Below are 22,413 nucleotides of genomic sequence, written 5' to 3' on the forward strand. Positions count from 1 at the left end.
TACAGTTGTCTTGTATTTGTAGGAGACAGGCCTAACAGCATTTCCGCATCCTTTGTTCCTTTGCTGTATAGCTTCACCAGTTAAGATTTTTTCTATATAGTTCCACCTTATACAGTACTGACATCCCTCTATACTGCTATACCTCTGTTTTAAAGGTATGATAGAAGAAAAAGATGCCTCATTATCTTTCAAGTACTGTAAATTACATTTTCATCTGCACAGATTGGTGTTGGTTTTTAACAGTGAGCCAAGGACTGGGCAAGAAGAGCTGTAGCTATAGCAGGGTTCAGTGGCTTTTAGTCACTATTTTCACAGCCTTTCAAGAATGCATTTTGTTGAAACACATATTGATCGAGTTTTAGATATATACACACATACATGCATGTGTATCTATTTGGGGGTACATGAGTAAATTATATTGTCAGCTCTTTCAGTGACTCCTTTTATACATAAAAATACTCATCTTTTGCAGTTAGTCATTCCTGTGGGGTTTCAGGATCATCTTTTAAGGCCTGACATAATCAACAGATACACTTTTAGCACAAGCCTCGTTCAGTAACTGTTGATGTCCTTGGGAAGAGTTTGTGAAATATATTATTAATCTTGTATTAAATAAAGCACTAAAGAATGTGCAGGTTTCTTCACTCTAACTACATACTCTAAAATGAGATAAGTATGGAGATGTTTCTTTATCCTTGAGAAAGTATGGGCCTGTTTTCCAAAACCGAGAACATCCTCATGGATGTCGTGGTAATGAGTTCTGGTCTGAGGCTTTGACTTTATACCCTCATCACTGTAACTTTTACCAGCACTTCTTTAACGAGGATACATTTAAATCACTTTGCATGGACAAGCAAATTCCTTAATGGCAGTTGAGAAGCAAAAACATCTGGTTGTGACCCAGGCAAGTTGGGTGGCTGCCTGTGCAGTTACAGCATCCCTGAAGTCATTGTTTTGGTTGTCAGCGGAGACTGACAGCCCAATGTCCAAAGGAGGCCATGGGGATGCTGCGAGGGCTGGAGCAGCTCTGCTCTGGAGCCAGGCTGAGAGAGCTGGGCTGGGGCAGCCTGGAGAAGAGAAGGCTCCTGAAGGGGAGACCAGAGAGCAGTTCCAGTGCCTAAAGGGGCTGCAGGGAACCTGGAGAGGGGCTTGGGACAAGGGCCTGTAGGGACAGGCCAAGGGGAACGGCTTGAACCTGCCCGAGGGGAGACTGAGCTGAGCTCTTAGGCAGAAGCTCTTCCCTGTGAGGGTGCTGAGGCGCTGGCACAGGGTGCCCAGAGAAGCTGTGGCTGCCCCATCCCTGGCAGTGCTCAAGGCCAGGTTGGACACAGGGGCTTGGAGCAAGCTGCTGTAGTGGAAGGGGTCCCTGCCCATGGCAGGGGTTGGAACTGGATGAGATTTAAGGTCCCTTCCAACCCAAACCATTCTGTGATTGTGTGATGCTATGATCATGGAGGAAGCCTCTTAACGGATTTGGATTTGGCTGCCTTGAGTTCATCAGTTTAGAGGAATGTAAATCAGAAATCATTACTGGAATAGATTTATGTTAGCATCAAGAAAAGGTAGAGACACAAACAAGTTCCCTAAGCAGCTGCTGGTTTAGGACACCACAGTGTCCTATGATGAACTTCTTTGCTAAACACTAGCGAAGAACATAGGAAGAAATTGATGCTGGAAATGGTCTAGGTTAAGATTTTAAAGTTTTTAGTGATTCAGTATGCTCTTTTTGCAAGTGTATGCCAAATTCCCAATTTTAATGTGATTTGTTTCGGCCAGGAGAGAAGTATTTGTAATAAACCCAGTATTGATACTGACAGCCTGGGGTGTTCTGTTGTTCATTGTGGAATGTCAGTGACTCAGTCACCGGCAGTGACAATTGTCCTTTTATTGAAAGGGTGAAAAAAAAGAGTCAATTTTGAATGATGAAAAAGGGGAAAGCCCAAGGGAAGCCCGTGACAATAAAAGTTAACTGCAGATAAAAGTGGTGTGGGTTCAGACCTCACCATTGACATTCTGAGCACAGTCATGTGCTTTGCAATTTGCAGCGGGCACCCTGTGGTCATAGACTGAGCTAAACCAAGGGCATGTTTCAATCAGATCATAGGAATGGTTGAAATAAAAGCAGATGTCAGTGTGATGAAGTTTAACTTGTCAGAACTGGTTTTGTGAGTCCACACTTGCATCGAGTGCACTTGTGACCATACCCTCACGTGCACTCTGTGCTATACCAACATACCAGTTCTGAGGATGTGAACACGATTCAGCTTGACGAGTGCTATCACCTATGCACCAATGGTTTTCTTTTTAGTAATAATGTATTTCTATCTCTTGGGAATACTTTTAAAGTATTATAAACCAGGAGATGTTGCTAAGCTTGGAGCTCTTGCCCAGTTGTCATCTCCATGTCATTTTCTTCCCTGATGGAAAGGGTTCCTTTCTATGAGCATGAACCACACCTTCCTTTTGTGGACCATTGTGGTTGCTGTCCTTGCGGCAGCTGGGCAGGGTTTACATTCAGTGCCCATTACTTGATCAGCCAAAGGGCTGACGATGTGTCATTTCCTCCCATCAGGAGCTCTCCATGCTGCATCGCTAACATTTTCATCCCCTGCCAATCCAAGAGGAAAATGACTGAAGACTGAGCCAGCTCCCACTGAAGCTGCTGGTGAAATGCCTGCTGACTTCAGTGGGGGCTGGACCAGGCCCCAAGAAAGAAATTGAATGTTACTGATCATTGGTAGCAGGCCAAGATGTTGGTGCCCTTCTGGGTTACTTTTCAGTGTTTCTTCTGCTCTGTGGCTTTTCCATTTGTGTGTTGGTTGCTGGAAAGACTCCGGGAAATGTAAACTGAATTGACTCAGCCTCCTGCATCAGGGATGTGAGCAGCTGTATGAACGGGTGTATATACGCATGTATATATCAAGTTATATGTGCATATATACAGAAACACAGCCCTTGCTCGCTGCCACATTGTTCATTTTTCTATCTCCTAAAGTTAAAAGAATCCACCAAACAGTTCTTAAAAGTCTGAAAGAAATTAGCCTGGTAAAATATTTGCACAGTTCTGAATGCTCACACATAGGAAAATCATCATAATGAATACCATAGAATCATCAAATGGTTTGGGTAGGAAGGAAACTTAAAGCTCATCCAGTTCCAGCCCCCTGCCATGAGCAGGGGCACCTTCCACTAGAGCAGGTTGCCCCAAGCCCCATCCAGTGGTGGGATGTATACATGTTGAAAGTACTGAAAAGAATTTGGGTCTTGTGAGGAGGGGAGGCTTCTGTTACTGAAGTGGTGTTTAGTCGGGGTTAATCCCTTGACGGATGTTCTGCCTGTTGTCAGCATTCTACGTAAATTTGTTCTCTTCTTCCTGTTATTGACAGCCATCAATAAGCATCCCCAGAATAAGTAGAGCATCCTCTACTAGATTTGTCTACTAAACTGGGTGAATTGCTGGGAGATGTAGGATCTCCCCTCTTTCAGCTTGAAGCCATTCCCACTTGTCCTGTCCCTGCAGGCCCTTGTCCCAAGCCCCTCTCCAGGTTCCCTGCAGCCCCTTCAGGCACTGGAGCTGCTCTCAGGTCTCCCCTTCAGGAGCCTTCTCTTCTCCAGACTGCCCCAGCCCAGCTCTCTCAGCCTGGCTCCAGAGCAGAGCTGCTCCAGCCCTTGCAGCATCTCTGTGGCACTTGTCCGCTGCTTAAGAGAAAACAGACCAGAAGTAACAAGCAGATTCTTCCGTCAAGCTCCCCTGCCTTTTATTCCAGCCTCCCTTATTTGATTCCAAAGGATCTCGTCTCTGAAGTCAATGACAGCGCTTCCTTTGATATGAGAGGTTATTACATCAGCTGCAATATCTGCCACTGTAAGTAGGCAGGTCACGTTTAGACTTGAAAATGAAATAAGAAGACCCCAGAATCACTTGCCCTTCTATCAGCAAGGCAAGCCACACATCTGGCAAATCCATGTATGCTGTAAAGCTCTCTCTGCTCAACAGTGTGCCCTGCGTAACAGAGCTGCTGCCATCTATTACGTGTTATGACATATGGGCAGATTGAAAAATACAAACTGATGTGGGGTAGTAAAAGCATAAGCATGAATGAAGAGGCATTCCTGCACATGCAGTGTGGCTGTCACTTCCAGTCAGAACTGTTTCACTGCCTGCTTCTGCTTTTGTCATGCTTGACCCAGCAGTCCAAGTAACCGCTTGTTAACTTGAAATCAAAGGTGCTCTTCGGTCCTGTGTGTTCCAAGAGGTAACAGTCTGGGTGCTTTTAATGTTTCTCTAACATGATTATAAGACATAGGAAGTGGTTCTGTCTGTTATAAACTCATTTCCTTCGTGTTAAGACCTTACACCTGTAGAGTTTTTGTATTTGCTGGTGTCTTAGATATCATTTCCTTACCCATCTCTGCTGCTCTGTAAGGTTTTGCCTATGTAACAAACTTCGTATTTAGCCCAGATAAGCAGGTTTTTCTGTGGCAAAAGGCAGAGTTTTAATTATAGCTACAATTCTAATGCAGTTTGCATTTTCTTTGAGAAGATGGGTGTGTGTGCTGCAAGAAACAAAGAAATGTATTTTTTACTATGGAAAAACTAAGAAAAAAGGTGTAATTTCCCTTCAGATCATTAAATGCGCAGAAATGGCCACCTGGATTTAGTAGCAGACACTGGGTCTCATGGTTTGTACTTTCATTAGCACCAGAGAGACAGCTTAATGGGGAAAAATTGAATTAGTTTCCTTTTGCCACCAGAGTCTGAGTTTCTTTTAGAGCATGTTTTGGCCTGAGAACCTTCATTGACGGTGATACCAGACGAGATAGTGAGATCCCTCCGTAGCTGTAGAAACCAAAGTGGAGTTTGCAGCGTCGACTGTCTAAACGCATTGCATGTGAACTGAATATTGGTTTAAACAACCATGGATACCTCTGAGACAGAGCTCAGGGTAATTGTAGAGCTCTTTTGATTTTGTTTCTTGCTGCCCCACAATGCTGTTTGCTACAGCTCCTCTTCCTCTGCTATGGGGGCTGACCAAGGAGATGAATGGGTGCTTGGGAAGCCTCTTACGTTCAGGAGGAAGAATGGGGGCTGTTGGCTCTGTTGGGATGAAGAGCAAACTTTGGGAAAATCTGGGGCTTTCCGTTTCAAGTTTATTTGATTTTGATTAAGCAGAATCGTTAGAATTATGTTCAAATTTACGAGACAGGGTGTTCCTAAACAAAAGAAGCTTGTTTCCAGGGCTAAAAATGGACCAGATGGCATCTGAAACCTAGTAGTACTTAGAATCACGGAAGCTCCTGCTTTTGAGTTTTGATTTCCATCAGCATAGGAACCTGCATTTATTGATCTTGTTAATGACCGTTCATTGCTCTCATTAGAAATGAGTCCTGGGTTGTGCTGGAGTTTGGTTGCTAAAGGAGGGGGAGGATGAGCAAGGAATTTGAATCCCTTTGTTTAACTTCCCAAGTGCGTGCCTGTCCCCTTCCAACGCAGGGAAAGGGAGGGAAAGAAAGGGAAGGGAAGGTTTAGCTCGTGGTTCCTCACCTAGCTGAGCTGTGGCAGGACAGCTGGGTGCCAGCTGGTGAGGTGCCGCTGCACAGCAGGGATTGCTTTGTCCAGCACGCCCTTGTGCTGGGTCAGCACTTCCTGGGGCTGGGCGTTCACAAAGCACCTACCCAAGGGGATGCTTTGATTGCACTGGGAGCTGGAGCAGCACCAAGTGTGCCCTTGGGAGAGGGGAAGCTGCAGCTCTGCTGAAGTCAGGGAGAAGCCTCCCAGAGCTACAGCAGAAGGCTCATCCCCACCCCTCAGTCAGCAGATGAAATTGTCATAGCCCCGTAGGAGGTTTATGTTGTTATTGTTGTTAAGAGACTGAGATTTGTTTTGTCCTTTGCTCCTATTGCTTCCTGGCTGTGTTTCTATCCATGCAGCTGCTTCACGTGTTGAAGGAGAGGACTAAAGCTTAGTGAGGGTCTGTGAGAAGCTTTGCACCGCTCCATGTGCAGGGTAAAATATGCAGAATGTGGACATATGCAGGCTGGGGACAGAGGGACTCTTTTCTCCATTCTTTCTCTTTTGGCAAAGGGACCCCCTGCCTCCCTTTTCCACCCTCCATGTAATCTTTATCTCTTTCCTGAAAGGAAGGACCACAAGCATTACAAGAGCACATTCTGATTGCCACATCTCACTATATTCACAAATCTCCGTGCCTCTCAAGATAAGCCTGTCTCTCAGGCATTACAGGTGTCATATACTCATCTTTGCACTTCATAGCTGCTGTTTTGTTCCCTGGTCTTGCTTTTGAGCAGTGTGACAGGGCAGAGATGTGGCTCTGGAAAGCCTTGTTGCATTTAAAATGTTGTTCTAGCAGACAAAGCAATTTCAAACCTATGGCTCTGGCTTCCAATGAATTATTGATTGTTTCCCCTTGAAGCCATTGCAGGATGCTATAAAGCAGTGAGCACAGGGCCCTGGATGCTTTCTGAGGAGACAGTTAACAGGATTTTGTTTCCTGGATTGAAACTTCAGAGCTTGGTACTAATGGCAGAGGAAAGGTATTCGCCATGGGTATTAAATACTGCACATCGACTACTGATTCAAATCCCAATCCCTAACCTACTAGGGTGAACAGTATGGTACTGACTGGGATTATTATGTATTAACTGGTTATAACTATATTTATCATAGAATCATAGAATCCCAGACTGGTTTGTGTTGAAAGGGACCTTAAAGCTCATCCAGTTCCAACCCCTGCCACGGGCAGGGATACCTTCCACTAGAGCAGCTTGCTCCAAGCCCCCGTGTCCAACCTGGCCTTGAGCACTGCCAGGGATGGGGCAGCCACAGCTTCTCTGGGCAACCTGCTCCAATTTGTGGTCTTTTCTACCTTGGATATTGGGGTATCCTGCATCCTTACTGTTCCTTCTCATTCCCTCAGAGATTCTGTATTCAAATATTCAGCAGCCTCTGGTGACTTAGGGACACATTAATATATTTGCTATTGTGGTGTCTGAAGATGAGTGCCTTTAATTAAGTGGTGTTTTCCTGTTGGTCCTCTGAGAACAAAGCATCTGCCTGGAAAGAGCATAAGGGATTAAAAAGATCTTCAGTGCTGAGCCCTGTTTCTGTAACATCGATGTTGTCATTACGGAGGCTGAAGCCAGTAAAAGGCAAGAGCAGGCAGACCAGAAAGGATGGGGGTTCGTTTCATTATTCATTTTTATCAGTAGTGTTGAAAAACACACCCAGGAAAAGCACTAAAGAAGAAAAACTGAACGTGATTTAAAGCAATGTGGGGGACTTCTTGCTAATCAGTTAAAAAAAATGATTTAAGTAGTCTGAAGTGCTGCTGTAAGTATGGCATGTTATATCCCGCAGTCTCTTTTCCCTTCAGATGTGGTTTCCCACAGCTCAAGACTTTTCTTTCTGGTTGCTGTGTGAAAGCAGGAAATGGCTTTTGTTGGGGGAGTGTGAATTTGGCTTCTGCACAAAATGCTTTCAAAATCGCTGAATAAACAAGCAGAAAAAGCAGGAAAAAATAATTCCTTCTTCCCATATCAGTTACGGTAGGAAGATTACTTGGAATACAATAGGCTACAACCCCAAAATCGACGTTATGTTTAAGATGATCAGGCTGGCTTAATTCTTCTCCACTTGCAGTTCTAATCCTGTTCTCTAAATATAACCATCCTGTGAGGAAAAATTGGCCTTTTAGAGGAAGTGATTAATGTTTCAGGGATTCACAAGTTGCTTTTTGCAATCCATTCTGGAAGACACATTTCTAAACAGATCCGTGTGGTTTGGATAACACGCGAGGTGGTATTTTCCATTGCTCAAGTCCCACATTACGATCTGAGAAGGGGAGCCAGAGTGTTTTATTTCTGTTATCTCACCTATGTAAAGAAGGACTCTTGTATCTCGGCTCAGACGCTAAGTTGTCCATGGGCTTGACATTGGAGGTTGATTGTTTTTGAAGGGCAGTGAACAGCAGCACTATGTAACTGAGCCATGCTCCCCCAGTCACACCAAATTTACACTGGTATAAATCATCAACCCTTCAGCTGGACCGTCTCAGATGTGCTGGGGCAGCAGAGGGTGTTGCACCCTTGGGCTCACAGCATGGAGGAGAAGCAGAAAGCTGCACAAAGCAGGAGAACGGCTCTGGATGCTTCTGCACATGATGCAGAATGATCTTCCTCCCTTGTGTCCCTACATTAAACATTGTGCCTGTCAGGACACATCACTTGTGGACCAGGAAGTGTCACCTTCAATGTGGCAGTGATTATTTTCCCAAGGAGCCATGTTTTCCATGGGTCTTGTAGGACTATTTATGCTGAAATAATATTAAAATCCTTCTCTGGAGAGGAGTGCCTGCCCTGCTTTCTGCACACATCAATGTCAATGCAAGTTCTTCTGTAATTGCATTGCACTAAAGTAGCTCTTTGTTGTTTCGGTGGAATGGGATTTATTTGATAAAAGCTTTATTCTTAAGTGAGAACTGCAAAAGATGCTTCTCTGCTGCGTTGTAGCTCAGGCCATCAAATGAACATGTGACATTTATCCTGCTCTTATCTTAGGAATGCCTCTGCTGAGGAACAAACTGTGGTGAATTTGTGGAATATTGCTTTTGCTGCAGAAAGCCATGAACAGAAAACACAGTTCGTGTTTAAACCTCCCATCTTTGATCGGATGTGTTCTTAAATTGCCATCTGTTTTTCTGTCCTACAATACAGTATTTATTAGGGGTTTAATGCATCAGAAAGATAGCAGGGTAAAGAATGAAGGTGCCTGGAAAATTAACTTCATCCCAGTTCGGGGATTTAGTCCATAAAATGGTTTTGAATTGCTGGGGTTAAAGAAGCTGGAGTTGTATGCATTTTTGCATTGAGCCATCTCCAGTTTTCAAGTGAAAATGGAGAAGTCTATAGGCCAACAATGGTGAATGTTCTAAAGTAAGACTAAAATTATTCTCCATCGTTTCAGTTTAAACAGAAACAATCCTGTGATGAAGTTGTGGGTTTGTTTTGATGATCAGACTTTCCAAGTCAGAAACTGGTGATGCATGGCACTGGTGTTGCAATGCAGTGAGTAGCACAAGGTGTAATTGCCTTTTCTGGTACACATAGGATACATATTCTGTACATATGCTGTATCGATCACATAGCAGGCAAAAGTATTCCCCCATAAGGTGATGGACTTGCATAGTACAGACTCAACACTACAAAGCTGTGAATTCCCACTGACTTTTGATACAGCTTGGAGCATTTTGCATTTAACTGGACCAGACCTCAGAGACCAGTGCACTCTGGTTACACTCTGGTAGTCACTCTGTGGCCACCTTGGAGCTACCAAACATGATTTTATTCTATTTCCAAGGCTTGATTCTCATCTCGTGTGCGCAAATCAGTAGTAATTCTCCAGTGGAGCAACTGGATTAGGATGTGGGCTGAAGACAGGGTTGGCGATCTGACTGTTTCCATCTCTGCATCCTCTTCCTGTACCTCTTCCGTGGTTTGTCTCCTTACAGTACAGCAGTTTTGTGAGTTTATGTAATTACAGGGTAGATGATCTTGTCGCTCAACACATACACAACAGTGCGAGAGAAGTCCATTAATAGTTAATGGTCAGAAATACATCCCTAAAGTAACTGTCTTGTTAATGGAGTCTGGTGACATGTAAGTAACACGTTTGTACTTCCCCTGGCTTCTGACTCAATGTAAGCATCAGATCCAGCACTGAGAACACTCCCCATGGGAGGACAGGCGCAAGGCAGATGGCTTTCAGTGGGCCTTGAGAAGTCATCACCCTTGAGCTTTGATAGGCTGGGCTGAGGTTACTGCCTTTGCTCTTTGCTGGGCAAAATGTTTTCCGTACCGTTGGATTCTATGGAGAAGTGTTGGCTTTTCAGTGGTGTATTTTGTTAGAGAGGGGCAATACTGATTGTGGGGTTTATGCCTCTCACTGTATTTTTTTGTTGGGTTTTAATACCATACGTTTAGCAGATGCTTGGATGCTGGGTGCGATAGGTATGCTAATTCAGACACCAAATATTAATATTTAATACCCAAAATAACCTGATGAATCTACCATCGCATCCCTGCTTTCCGTATGTCACTGTACAGGTTTAATATTAAGACTTTTAAGTCTGTAAAATTGAATATAAAACATCTGTAGGGATGTTTTATATTCAAACCATGTAGGTGAACAATGACATAAGTAACAATCATGTTAAAAGAAGCTAATTACTGTGGGATGTCATGTTAGGTGAAGTCACTGAGTAGGCAAATACTGTACAAAAACGATAGCATACAAAGCAGACACATCTTTGAAATGATCCTAACCTAGTGCTGGGATGAAAATATGACCTTTTCTTGTAGCTGTAGAATATCCATGGTACTTGTGAGTAGGCCCTTGGGCCAGCTAATGGCTGCTGGCCTGAACGGGTAATGGGATCTCCAGGAAACAAATTACCATTCAGGCTGTCTTGGTCATTCTGAGTTATGATCCAGAGCTGTATTTGTAAGAGTCGGGGGAAATAAGGGGGAAAAGAAAGAGGAAAGATTAGTTTTATCTCTGTATTACAGTATTGTGCATCTGCAATGTGAGTGATGCCACAAGATGAATTATGAGGTTGTCACTTATCAAATTTTATATAAATGAAGGAGAAAACCCTCAAATGTAATACGTACTGAGCAGTATTTTTCCCCTACTCTGGAGTCTGCACACATCCATAGCAAGAGGCCATTCATACCATTAAGAGATCCCAGGCTGAGTGGGTAAGACAGATGCGAGGTGGATGCAGAATTGAACAGACCAAGAGTATGTATGTGCAGCAGTTCAGTGGCAGAGTTGAGAGTAGGATTGATCTTCGTCAGGAGAGATGTCTTACTAAAACATAGTTAAGTTAAAACTTAAACAGGGGAAGTTTAGATTGGATATAAGGAGGAAATTCTTTCCTGTTAGGGTGGTGAGGCACTAGAATGGGTTGCCCAGGGAGGTTGTGAGTGCTCCATCCCTGGCAGTGTTCAAGGCCAGGTTAGATGAAGCCTTGTGTGGGATGGTTTAGTGTGAGGTGTCCCTGCCCATGGCAGGGGGCTTGGAACTGGATGATCTTGAGGTCCTTTCCAACCCTAACTATTCTATGATTCTATGAACATCCTGCCTCAGTGTTCTCTTTGTTGTTGTTTATTTGGTTTGGGGTTTTTTTAAGAACTATATGGAAAAATCAGTTTAACCATTGAAAATAGCACTAGGATACCTGAAAAGGTTATATCAGGCTGTGTACAGTGAAAGACCTTAGACTGAAATTAATGTGCATTTCTGAGTGCCTTGCTTCTCTGTCTTTAGAAACTGTAATGGTACCGAGTGTCTATTAAAATCTATCAGCCAGTGTGGCTCTTCCCGGGGCAGTTTATGTGCCTGCTTAAGTAACACTCAAACCAAACTGACCTCAGAAGTAATGGAAGGATGTCCTGCATCCTTGGTTCTGATCTCATCAGTAAACCAGACCTGAATTATTCATGCAGGTTTTACGAGGATCGGCTCTGAAAACGATCGATGGAGGTGAGACTACGGAACTTTCTCCTCCGTTTTGTTTCCAGCTCATCTCCCTAGGGGATTTACAAGAATGAAAATCAAAATTCATCTTCAGTACTAAATTGAACATTTTAAGAGGCTGGGATTTTATCCTCCCTGATTTAGATTCATCTCGCTGTGTATGATAATTGTTCAGTACATACTCCAGTTCTGGGCCCCTCTGTTCAAGAAGGACAGGGAATTGCTTGAAGGAGTCCAGCGCAGAGCCACAAGGATGATTAAGGGAGTGGAACATCTCCCTTATGAGGAGAGGCTGAGGGAGCTGGGTCTCTTTAGCTTGGAGAAGAGGAGACTGAGGGGTGACCTCATCAATGTTTACAAATATGTGAAGGGTAGGTGTCAGGATGATGGAGCTAGGCTTTTTTCAGTGATATCCAGTGATAGGACAAGGGGCAATGGGTGTAAACTGGAGCATAGGAAGTTCCACGTTAACATCAGGAAGAACTTCTTTACTGTAAGAGTGACAGAGCACTGGAACAGGTTGCCCAGGGGGGTTGTGGAGTCTCCTACACTGGAGATATTCAAGGCCTGCCTGGACAAGTTCCTGTGTGATGTACTGTAGGTTACCCTGCTCTTGCAGGGGGGTTGGACTAGATGATCTTTTTAGGTCCCTTCCAACCCTTGGGATTCTGTGATTCTGTGATGTGAAATTCATACCTTACCTTTACGATAAAACAGCTACAGATGCTTTGGAGGGCCAGGTGTGATGGAATCTGTGTGTCATCTTTAGGTGTTGCCATAGGTGGTGCTTATGTGCCAACACAGCAGTGTTTGCTCATTTGGATCCTTCCAAAGCATGGCTTTGGACTCCGTGCTTGCCTCGGAGACCTGCTTGTACCTCTGGTGCACTGAATCTCATTATGGGAACTGAGCACTGTGTGATGTCCTCCTGGGAGCAGAGGTCTCATGTGCCCTTATTTGTCATTTGATTCTTAAGGCCCAGGGAAACACATCTGCAGATAACTTGAGTGTGGTTTTATGTGGCTGTGATGATGGTGAGAAGTGATGGATCTGCTTGGGCAGCCCTTTTCCCGTGAACTGAAGATGAGGTGGAAAGGAAGACAAAATATCCATGCAGTGGATATTTTGTGGCCATAGGGCCACGGAGATGCTGCGAGGGCTGGAGCAGCTCTGCTCTGGGGCCAGGCTGAGAGAGCTGGGCTGGGGCAGCCTGGAGAAGAGAAGGCTCCTGAAGGGGAGACCTGAGAGCAGCTCCAGTGCCTAAAGGGGCTGCAGGAAACCTGGAGAGGGGCTTTGGATGAGGGCCTGTAGGGACAGGCCAAGGGGAATGGCTTGAACCTGCCCGAGGGGAGACTGCGATGAGCTCTTAGGCAGAAGCTCTTCCCTGTGAGGGGGTGCTGAGGCGCTGGCACAGGGTGCCCAGAGAAGCTGTGGCTGCCCCATCCCTGGCAGTGCTCAAGGCCAGGTTGGACACAGGGGCTTGGAGCAAGCTGCTCCAGTGGAAGGGGTCCCTGCCCATGGCAGGGGTTGGAGCTGGATGAGCTTTAAGGTCCCTTCAACACAAACCAGTCTGGGATTCTGTGATTCTAATTAGTGGATAGGGTTTCTTAGTACCAACGAGAAGGATGAGCTTATGGAGTGCTACCTGAGCATCACTGGCAGGTATGAGAGACCTCAATTACTCCGAGACATATTCTGCTAATAAGACAGATGTAACATACTTCTTTCAAAGTGCAAAGCTTGGAAGAATATATACAAATTTAAATACAGGTGAACAGCGGTGTTCACCTTAGCTCTGATGGAGCAAATTCCCCTTAAGCTGCTCTTTATGTCATTACTCATGATTCCACAACCCCAGCTGGGGGAGAGCTGCTCTTTTGACTCCATTGCCCCTTCCCCACTCCCAGCACAGGAAGCTCTTCTCCATAATGCAGTTCCTGCTCCTGGCTCCAAAAATTCATGATACCACGTACCCATTCCTCTCCAGACTATCCATATTGCACACCAATAGGTCACGGCTCCATGAAGTAGCTAGGCATGTTCTGGGTGTTTTTCTGAAGCTATATCTAATAAAAACTCTATAGGTTTGACTCTTAGTGAAATAAGTCCACAAAATCCCGTAGAGGTCCCTCGGCACATACCACTTCCAGATTTATTCCTTTGTGTCCCTCCATAGGAAGTGATGCTGCTGAACCTCAGCCCTTGTTTCAGAGCCCTGCTCTTACAGTAATTTTATGTATCAGACCTCCCTTTCATTCCTGTGAAGTGAAACCGGTGTGCACACTCACACTGGTTGTATTGCTGCAGTGTGAATACCAGAAGAGCCCGAGACAGATGGCAGGGTTCCTGATGCTGCTGAAGGCCACAGCTCCGGTGCAAATGACTTCTTAATGAATCAGGTTTCCAAGTGACAACTGGAATGACTTCACTTCAGTGGCTAAAGAGGGCAAGCAGTGAGGATGTGGAATGAAGAAATCCCATTCTTGCTCGCTGTGTGCTTTCCAGCTGCAGTAACCAAAGGGCTATTCTTCACTCTGAAATCAGGGAGGACATAAAATTATAAGCATCTGGGGCTTACAAAAAAGGGCTGTGTAACTTATGAGGCTGTATTTCTGCAAGGCCAGAGGTGAAGAGAAGTCAACCCTAGTGACTCCCTTCTGTATTTCCTCCGGAGATTTATTGAACAGGCTGGGCAAGACCTCAAAGTGTCCAGCTGAGAGTGGGAGTGCTCCTGCTCCACAAGCTGATGTGGTGGTGCCAGATTTGTATTGGTCTGGTATCAATCTCAGCTTCTCAGTTCTCCCCGGCTTCTCAACCCCATCTGTGTGTGTTATATTTGCTGTTTATTGGCTATCTTTTGAGAAGGGAGGTGAAAGAGAGGGACTGAAAGAATATTTTGTACTCTATTGCTACCAACTGATCATTTTGTAGCTCCTACAATCTATAACTTTTGTGCCTGTGTACAAAAACCAAAGAATACAGATCATAGAATCCTAGAATCCCAGGTTGGAAGGGACCGCAGGGATCATCTGGTCTAACCTTTTTAGGCAAAGCATGACCTAGACTGGATGTCCCAGCACTCTGACCACCCAAATCTTCAAAATGTCCAGTGTTGGAGAGGCCACCACTTCCCTGGGGAGATTATTACAATGGCTGCTTGTTCTCATTGTGAGAAATTTTCCTCCTGTGTCCAGTAGGAATCTCCCCAGGAATAACTTGTGCCCATCACCATGTTTTCCATGTGAATCCTTGGAAAAGGGAGTCTCCATCTTCTGTGTAGCCACCCTTTAAATACTGGAACGCAGTGAAAACATCTCCTCTAAGCTGCCTTTTCTCTAGGCTGAACAAACCCAGCTCTCTCAGCCTTTCTATGTATGGCTTCCCAGTCCTTTGATCCTCTTTGTGGCCCTTTGACTCTTTCCAGCCTTTCTTCATCTTTTTTGTACAGCGGGGACTAAAACTGAACACAGTATTCCAGCTGTGGCCTGACAAGCTCTGAGTACATGGGATAATGACATCTTTGCTGGTGATGCCCTTGTTGATGTTCCCCAGCATCCTGTTGGCTTTCTTTGCCGCAGCTGCACACTGTTCACTCCTATGGAGCTTGTGTCCACCAGGACTTACAGGTCCCTTCCCACAGAGCTGCTCTCCCCAAGCAGATCCCATCTTGTGCTGCACTCCTGGATTGTGTTAACCCAGGTATAAGACCTTGCACTTGTTGAACTTCCTAAGGTTCTTGTTAGCCCACTCCCTTCCAAAGTATCTACTTCCGCACTCAGCTTGGTATCATCCACAGACTTAATCAGGCTGCATTTGATAGAATCACAGAATGGTTTAGGGTAGAAGGAACCTTAAGATCACCTACTTCCAACTCCCCTGCCATGGGCAGGGTCACCTCACGCTAGACCAGGTTGCTCAAAGCCCTGTCCAACCTGACCTTGAACACTGACAGGGATAAAGGGATCTGGATGATTCCATCATCTGGATGATTTCATCATGAGGATTGCTTATGAAGACATTGAACAGCTTTGGGCCCAATATCTATGCTGGGGGTGAGGAGAATAGAGAGATATGCCACCTTATGAAGGCAGGCTGCTGCTAATTTCCCAAGCTGGCTGAAGAGATGCATAAACATATGTTCCCTCCTGTAGCTTTTACTCCATCACTGGCCAACAAACTGTTCCTATAGACTCCGCACTTGCATCCTTATCTCCACAGCATTGTGAGCTGGGGCCATCAGATGAGTTCTCCATCTCTAAAACCCACCTTTCCCATCTCATCTTGCTGCATCCTTGGCTAGAGCTTCCGAATGATATTCTAGATGACACAAGGGCTCTTCCTTTTGTGAGCCCTTGTTATCATCTGCCCACAGCTGGATGTGTATTTATCTGCCCACTGCTGGATCAACAGCTGGATCCTTGGTGGCTGCTCCTTGCGCAGCTTTGAATCGGTGCCGATTCTCACGGCCTATCACAAGTTGGCAATCTGTTTTACCCCATGAACTTTACAGCAGCACTATTTCTTGTTCTGTGTCTTCCCTGTATTTCTCAGGGAAAACGCATTATGAATAGAACTGGCTCAAATATGTAATTTCCTTTTTACAGGAAATCCTGTTGTTCTGGGAAAAACTTCCCTTGCAGTTTAAAGTGGTCTTAAAAGCAGTCTTTAGAAAATACCCTACGCAAGAGAGACCATCGGTGTTTGCACTAAGGAAATCAGAACGCAGGATCTGATTTTTCCAGGGTGTATGTAACGTAAACCTTTGAGTGCAGTCCTGGTACGTGCTTCCAGGCTTTATGCTCTCTCCCAGATTCCAGGCTATGACAATGTTGGTCTGTTATTGAGCTTCCCTTCGTATTTCTTTGTTAAATACCGTATTTTGCCAGCACTGTTGCTACACCTAACAAACTCAGCAGCATTTGGGTTATGGATAAGGCAGGTCTTACTTGATTACAGTGCTGGTTATAGAGGGGTGCTGCTGAAAATTAGGAGTGTTCCATCAGAGTCTTTTGGGAATTATTAAATATTAGCAAAACAAGGCTTTGTGCTGGAGCTCAGGCACTACAACTCTCTGGGCATGGACTCAGGAGGTTCTCCAGAGGGGAATCTCATACAGTGAGCAAAAAAGAACAGACATTTCTCTTTACTTCAAATGCTTATGCCCAACTCAACCGAAAAAGAGACCAAGTAAAGGTAGCTTGTTTAAAAGGGAAATAAACGTGTGCAGAGTCTTTCCATCCTTTGAATAAAGGAGGACTGCTCGATCAAGGCAGTTTAACAAAGCAGTTACAAATAGGAATAGGACATTAAAACAAGAGTTTTTTCCCCTTTCCCTTATATTTCATATATTCAGATATTTACTGTAAGTTACCTGTGCTATATACAGGCAGGTTGGAACAAAGGAGTCTAAACATTATTGTTCTAGTATTACAGAGCAACACTTTGACTTCAAAATGAAGAGAGTAAAACATTAACCAAGTATAGCACAATGAAGCCTTATGTGAAAGCCTGAGCGGTATGAATTACCTTTTGTTTGTTGGTTTAGATGATAACTTTCTAGGTTTATTTTTATGACATGAGAAACATTTCTCTACTGGGAAAACATCGCACAGCCCCAGTTCTCTTTGATTCTCCAACTGAAAGGTTTCCTGAACCACCTCTGGAAGGAGGAGAAAGCATTGTTCTGTTGTATACCTGCCGTGCAGCTTTATTTACAGAAGCTTTTTGTTTGCAGCTGTTCTTAACTTAAAATATAGAGAGTTTCGAACACAGTGCATCGTTGAAAGGTTACAATTTAAAATGCTGCAGGCTGCTTCTTCCAATTTGACTGTTCTGGGGCCTGCTGAATGTTACGGTTGAAGCACTGACACAAAGACGGTATTTTGAGGAGCTGCAGCGACAGATGTAATCGAAAGCCAGACACGCTGGTTTTGAACAGGTCGCACAGGTCCCCCAGTGACATAGAATCCCAGACTGGTTTGTGTTGGAAGGGACCTTAAAGCTCACCCAGTTCCAACCCCTGCCACAGGCAGGGACCCCTTCCACTGGAGCAGCTTGCTCCAAGCCCCTGTGTCCAGCCTGGCCTTGAGCACTGCCAGGGATGGGGCAGCCACAGCTTCTCTGGGCACCCTGTGCCAGCGCCTCAGCACCCTCTCAAGGAAGAACTTCCTTATATCCAACCTAAATTTTCCCTGTTTTAAGTTTTAACCCGTTACCCCTTGTCCTGTCACTACAGTCCCTGATGAAGAGTCCCTCCCCAGCATCCCTATAGGCACCCTTCAGGCACTGAAGCTGCTCTGAGGTCTCCACGCAGCTTCTGTTCTCCAGGCTGAACAGCCCCAACTTTTTTAGCCTCCTGTCATATGGGAGGTACTTTGTCATAAGTTTGCTGAGAAGAAAAGCCCCCAAAATCCCCAAGTAAAGCAAACATCCAAAGCTATTTGCTGGTAGGAATCCTTTTGATTTGCACAGGAGCAGAGGTGATGAGGCAGGGCGCAGTGCTGGGCTGCAGTGTGTGCCCTGATGGTGTGTGAAGAGGTGGGAGCTCTCACTGGGATTTTGCAGAGGCAGCAGAGAGAATCACGTCCACTGTGCTCCTCAAGCTGTCAGGGGTGACACCAGGGTCTTTTCTTCCCCAGCTCGCCACATGCTTCATGCTAAGGTCAATTTAGGCATATGTAATCGAATGCAAATCCTGTACTTGTGCTTCTGCTGCTTAAAATAACCATGAGCTTCGGGAAACCAAACGGAGTCTGTCAGCTCAGAGTTATCTTTTAACTTGAACAGAAGGAGAGGAGTCCTTGATTCAGGTTGGCTCAGACCGTGCTGCTGGGGGATGAAATGGCTTTTCATTTCATGGCAGATTTTGTCCCCATTGTGCTGGGGCAGTGGAGACTTACAGCCATGCACAGAATTGCTGGAAATAAGCAAATCAGTCCTGTCCTTTGGGCAACTGCCATATTCAATTCACTCTGTTACACACCTGTAGTAAGAGTCTGCATCCAATCGACAAGCTGATTGGATGTATACTCATATATGTTCAGTTCATATTGAATATGACACCATTGTTACTGCACTGCTTGCTCCCAAAAATAGGCTTTGAGAAGAAAAGTTTAAAAGCTAAAATTTGGTCTCAGTTTCATTTAAGAACAAATAAGATCAATAGTTTTCTTCCCTGTGAGGGTGCTGAGGCGCTGGCACAGGGTGCCCAGAGAAGCTGTGGCTGCCCCATCCCTGGCAGTGCTCAAGGCCAGGTTGGACACAGGGGCTTGGAGCAAGCTGCTTCAGTGGAAGGGGTCCCTGCCCGTGGCAGGGGTTGGAGCTCGATTAGCTTTAAGGTCCCTTCCAATGCAAACTGTTCTGTGATTTTCAGATGTAGAAGGACATTTTCTAATGTTGGTCTCCAGTAAGAGTAAATGCTTTGTCCTTGTATGGTTTAAATGTTCACTTAATGTTTAGGTTACCCACCATTTTGTATAGTTGCTCCCTTTCAACCTTGCATTTCATTTGAATGGCTCCATTTTCCATGCTGCTGTTTCCTTGCTGGGTTTTCACCAACCTGTTGTGGTCCCTATGGGTTTTGTGCCTTTGTGAGCACACGGTGCTACAAAAGGATTATTGATAATACCAGGACTCTGTGCATTTTACAGGTTGTCTTGTGTAACAAAGCCATACAATTACTGTTTGAAAAGGGTATGGGAGAATTCTGCTAAAAATAGAATGCAGTATTTCCATGAGGAAGAATGCACAAGGATTTGCTGCACCTCGGGTATCTCCATGTTTGCTTTTTCACCTGTAGGAGCACACACAGAAATGTGATGCTATTTTAGATGGAGTTTTTGATGAACCTGTGAAATTCTCTTCTTTTTGTGCCAAGGGGACCTGTAGACACTTCCACAGGGCAGCCAGTGGCGGTGTCTGTGTGGTTGAGCCTCCTTCACACTGGAAATCAGGCTTGCAGAACAGATTTCTTTCCAAGCGCGTGTTCCCTTTTGTAACACAAAGTGACATAAATACTGGTATATGAGGAAGATGATAGCCATGATACTCTGCTCTGGAAGCCATGCTGCAGTGTGAAGTCTCCTTTGGGAAATGCAGAGCTAGCCTGATAGCTGAGGTCTGTGCCATCCGCTCGAAAGCCCCGCATTTGTAAGTGTGATGAGCATTCATCTTTACCCTGCTCACGAGTCTCTCATTTGATTTTCCCCCAGGAGCTCTGACTCTGAAGAAGCATTTGAGACCCCGGAGTCCACTACACCGGTAAAGGCACCACCGTCCCCTCCACAGCCACCCCCTGAAGCAGCAGCAGTTGTAGCTGACACAGCAGAACAAGAACTCAAACCCCAGCTGCCCTTGGAAGACACAGGTAAAGAGCGTGTAGTGTATGGGACAGGTTACTGAGGTGGGTGAAGATGCAGGGAGGTGTTTGTGTAAGCACAGGCAAAGGACTGATGCTGACAAAATGTCTTCTAGAGGATTAGTTAGTGTATGCTGGGCATGATCCATGCTGTGAGGAACAGCCCTGTCACCTCCTGGGATAAAGAATCTCTCCATTTGACAAGTATTAAAGAAAAGGGGCACTTTATAGAGAAATGTTTCTTCCTTTTGAATCACACTTCAGTCCATAGGATCTTTACAGAGTCAGATGAGTAGAAAAAGGAGATATGAGCTACAGATGGAGGTATCTGGGTGAGCACTGTTAACTAGGATAGTTAATAATGTTATCTGCAAATGCATTGTCACCTGAAGCAGAAGATGAACAAAAAGCTATTAGAATAATAGAAATATTGATATTAGCTTTATAGGAGGAACATGGGAGTATGTGTGAATATGCGTATAATATACGTATATAAAATTGGTCCACACTGGCAAAATGACCTTTCAAACATGAATATCGTGTTTAAAAACCCAAAGAAATCCCTTCCCCAAAAAAGTATTCTTTGTTCTGCAAATTGAGTAATGGAATATGAGGGAGCAGAAATCATTCCCTTAGCCCAAACCAGCTTTGTTTGGGCTGTCAGATGACAGCTCAGCAGTTTAACATTGAGTTCCCCATTGTGCTGTCTTCTTTCCTGTCCTAAAGTCAAGTCATCTTGATCACCTGGCTAAATCCTATAAAGGTAATTTTTCTCCCAACAGACTGAAGCTTGCTTGTATTTCATTTGGGAAGATGTACAGCACTGCCAGGTTGCGTTTTAATGCTTCCATTTCCACTCCAGAAGCAGCTGTGCTTAGCAGAAAGCAGAGCAATGTCAAGGGCTGGTGTGTGTGTATTATAAAGGCTGTCCAGCTTTGATTGAAACCTTCAGAACAAACAAGTGTTGCGAGTGTCTCGAGCCACCTAAAGCATCTCTGGGAGTTATGCATTAAGGAATTCTCTTTAAGAGCATGATTTATGAGACAAGTGTATAAGAAGCTGGAAAGATCTTCAACAAGCTGACTCCACAAAACAGGCATTAAATACTGAGACATCCTGACACTTCCTTCTTGCTGCTATAGTTCCCTCTTTGGTGCATCAGCGTTTCTCATTCTCCATCTTCTTTCCCTTTTCTAATCTTTTACAATCTAATGATCACAAAATAAGTGCTGAGAGAACAAAAGAGCGCATATGCTAAGCAGGACTGGAGTGTGGTTTTAATTACTGCAATAGATTATCCTTAAACCCTTGATTACACATGTGCTTCCCTGGCACACGTACTTCTTGTCTCCCTACATCCCGCATCTCCCCCTCCTTTCTTTGACATATTGCTGGACAAAGGTAGGGAACTGAATATATCGGAGCTATACTGAGAGCCACTGCGTGGCAGAGATGAAAACATTTCACTTGCAAATAAGATATGTCCATGGGAGGCCAATTGCCACAGACTGAGCTATGTTCAGCATTGCAAAATGCAGTTATACAACAGGGTGATTTGAGGGAAAGAAGTCAAGTAATACAGAAGAAATTCAGCTGTAGGAGGGCAACACAAAGCTTTCGTTTGGGAAATGTTGAGAAGAAATGACTGATACTAAGGCTATAGCTTAGGTGTTTGCATGCTTCTTCAAGGAAAGAATTAAGCATTTTGTGCTTTAAAGCTGCTTGAGTGACAGTTATCTTGTAGTTTATTTACCTCATAGGTTATGCATGTGGTTGCACACAGAGAGAGAATAAGTCCCCCTCCTTGGGGGTTATGGGCAGTGGAAGTAGAGTTCCTCATTGGTACCATACAGCTAAATAAATAGGTTTCAATAAAGAGGAGTAAGGAGTATGGGCAACCGGGGAGCCTGGCACGCACAGGGAGAGGCAGGGATGTCCAGCTGGGTTTCTGGTTCACCAGCTACATGGCTCCGTCTTCTGCGTGAGGCTGGTGACAGCGCGTGTGTTTGGGTGGAAGGAAGGACCATAGGAAGTGTTTGAAGGGTTGTTTCATCTATATCTGATAATAATTACTCATGCAGACGGCTGCAGTTGTGCTGCGTGATATCATTAACGCAGCAGCTGGACCCCACTGCTGGAAAGCCAAGAGAAGAGTTTTTAATTAGGTTGTCTTCAACACAGGCTTAGTAAATATGATGAAAGGGAAATACAGCTAGTCTCATCCTGGGGTTGTGCCAGCTCCTGATGGGGTAAAACCTGCTGCATGGCTCCAGTCCAGCAGCAGCAGAGCAGGAGAGGGGACTTGGCCTGTAAGAGAGTCTGGAGGGGAAGGTGAATAGCAGAGAATGTATGGAAGCTGCCTCTGAACCCCAAAACGTGTCACTAGTGCCTTCCATTCCTCCATCACTTGTTTGTTTGTCGTGGGAACGTGGGCTATATTCTTGAGACAAATGACGTTGATTTTTTAAATTATTATTAATATTTTGGTGGTATTTTAAAC

The 22,413-nt window shown here is 44.8% G+C and overlaps 1 protein-coding gene across 7 annotated transcripts in view; it reads left to right on the forward strand.

Moving 5' to 3' along the window:
- Positions 1-22,413, forward strand: part of TACC2 (transforming acidic coiled-coil containing protein 2) — a 150,102-nt gene that overhangs the window by 86,670 nt on the left and 41,019 nt on the right. For all 7 annotated transcript variants that reach the window (XM_065672408.1, XM_065672411.1, XM_065672412.1 and 4 more), the window contains one exon: positions 19,768-19,922. In XM_065672408.1, coding sequence (XP_065528480.1) covers positions 19,768-19,922 — 155 coding nt within the window. The remainder of the gene's footprint in view (positions 1-19,767; positions 19,923-22,413) is intronic.

This window comes from Lathamus discolor, chromosome 3 (assembly GCF_037157495.1).
Source record: "Lathamus discolor isolate bLatDis1 chromosome 3, bLatDis1.hap1, whole genome shotgun sequence".
Lineage (NCBI taxonomy): Eukaryota > Metazoa > Chordata > Aves > Psittaciformes > Psittacidae > Lathamus > Lathamus discolor.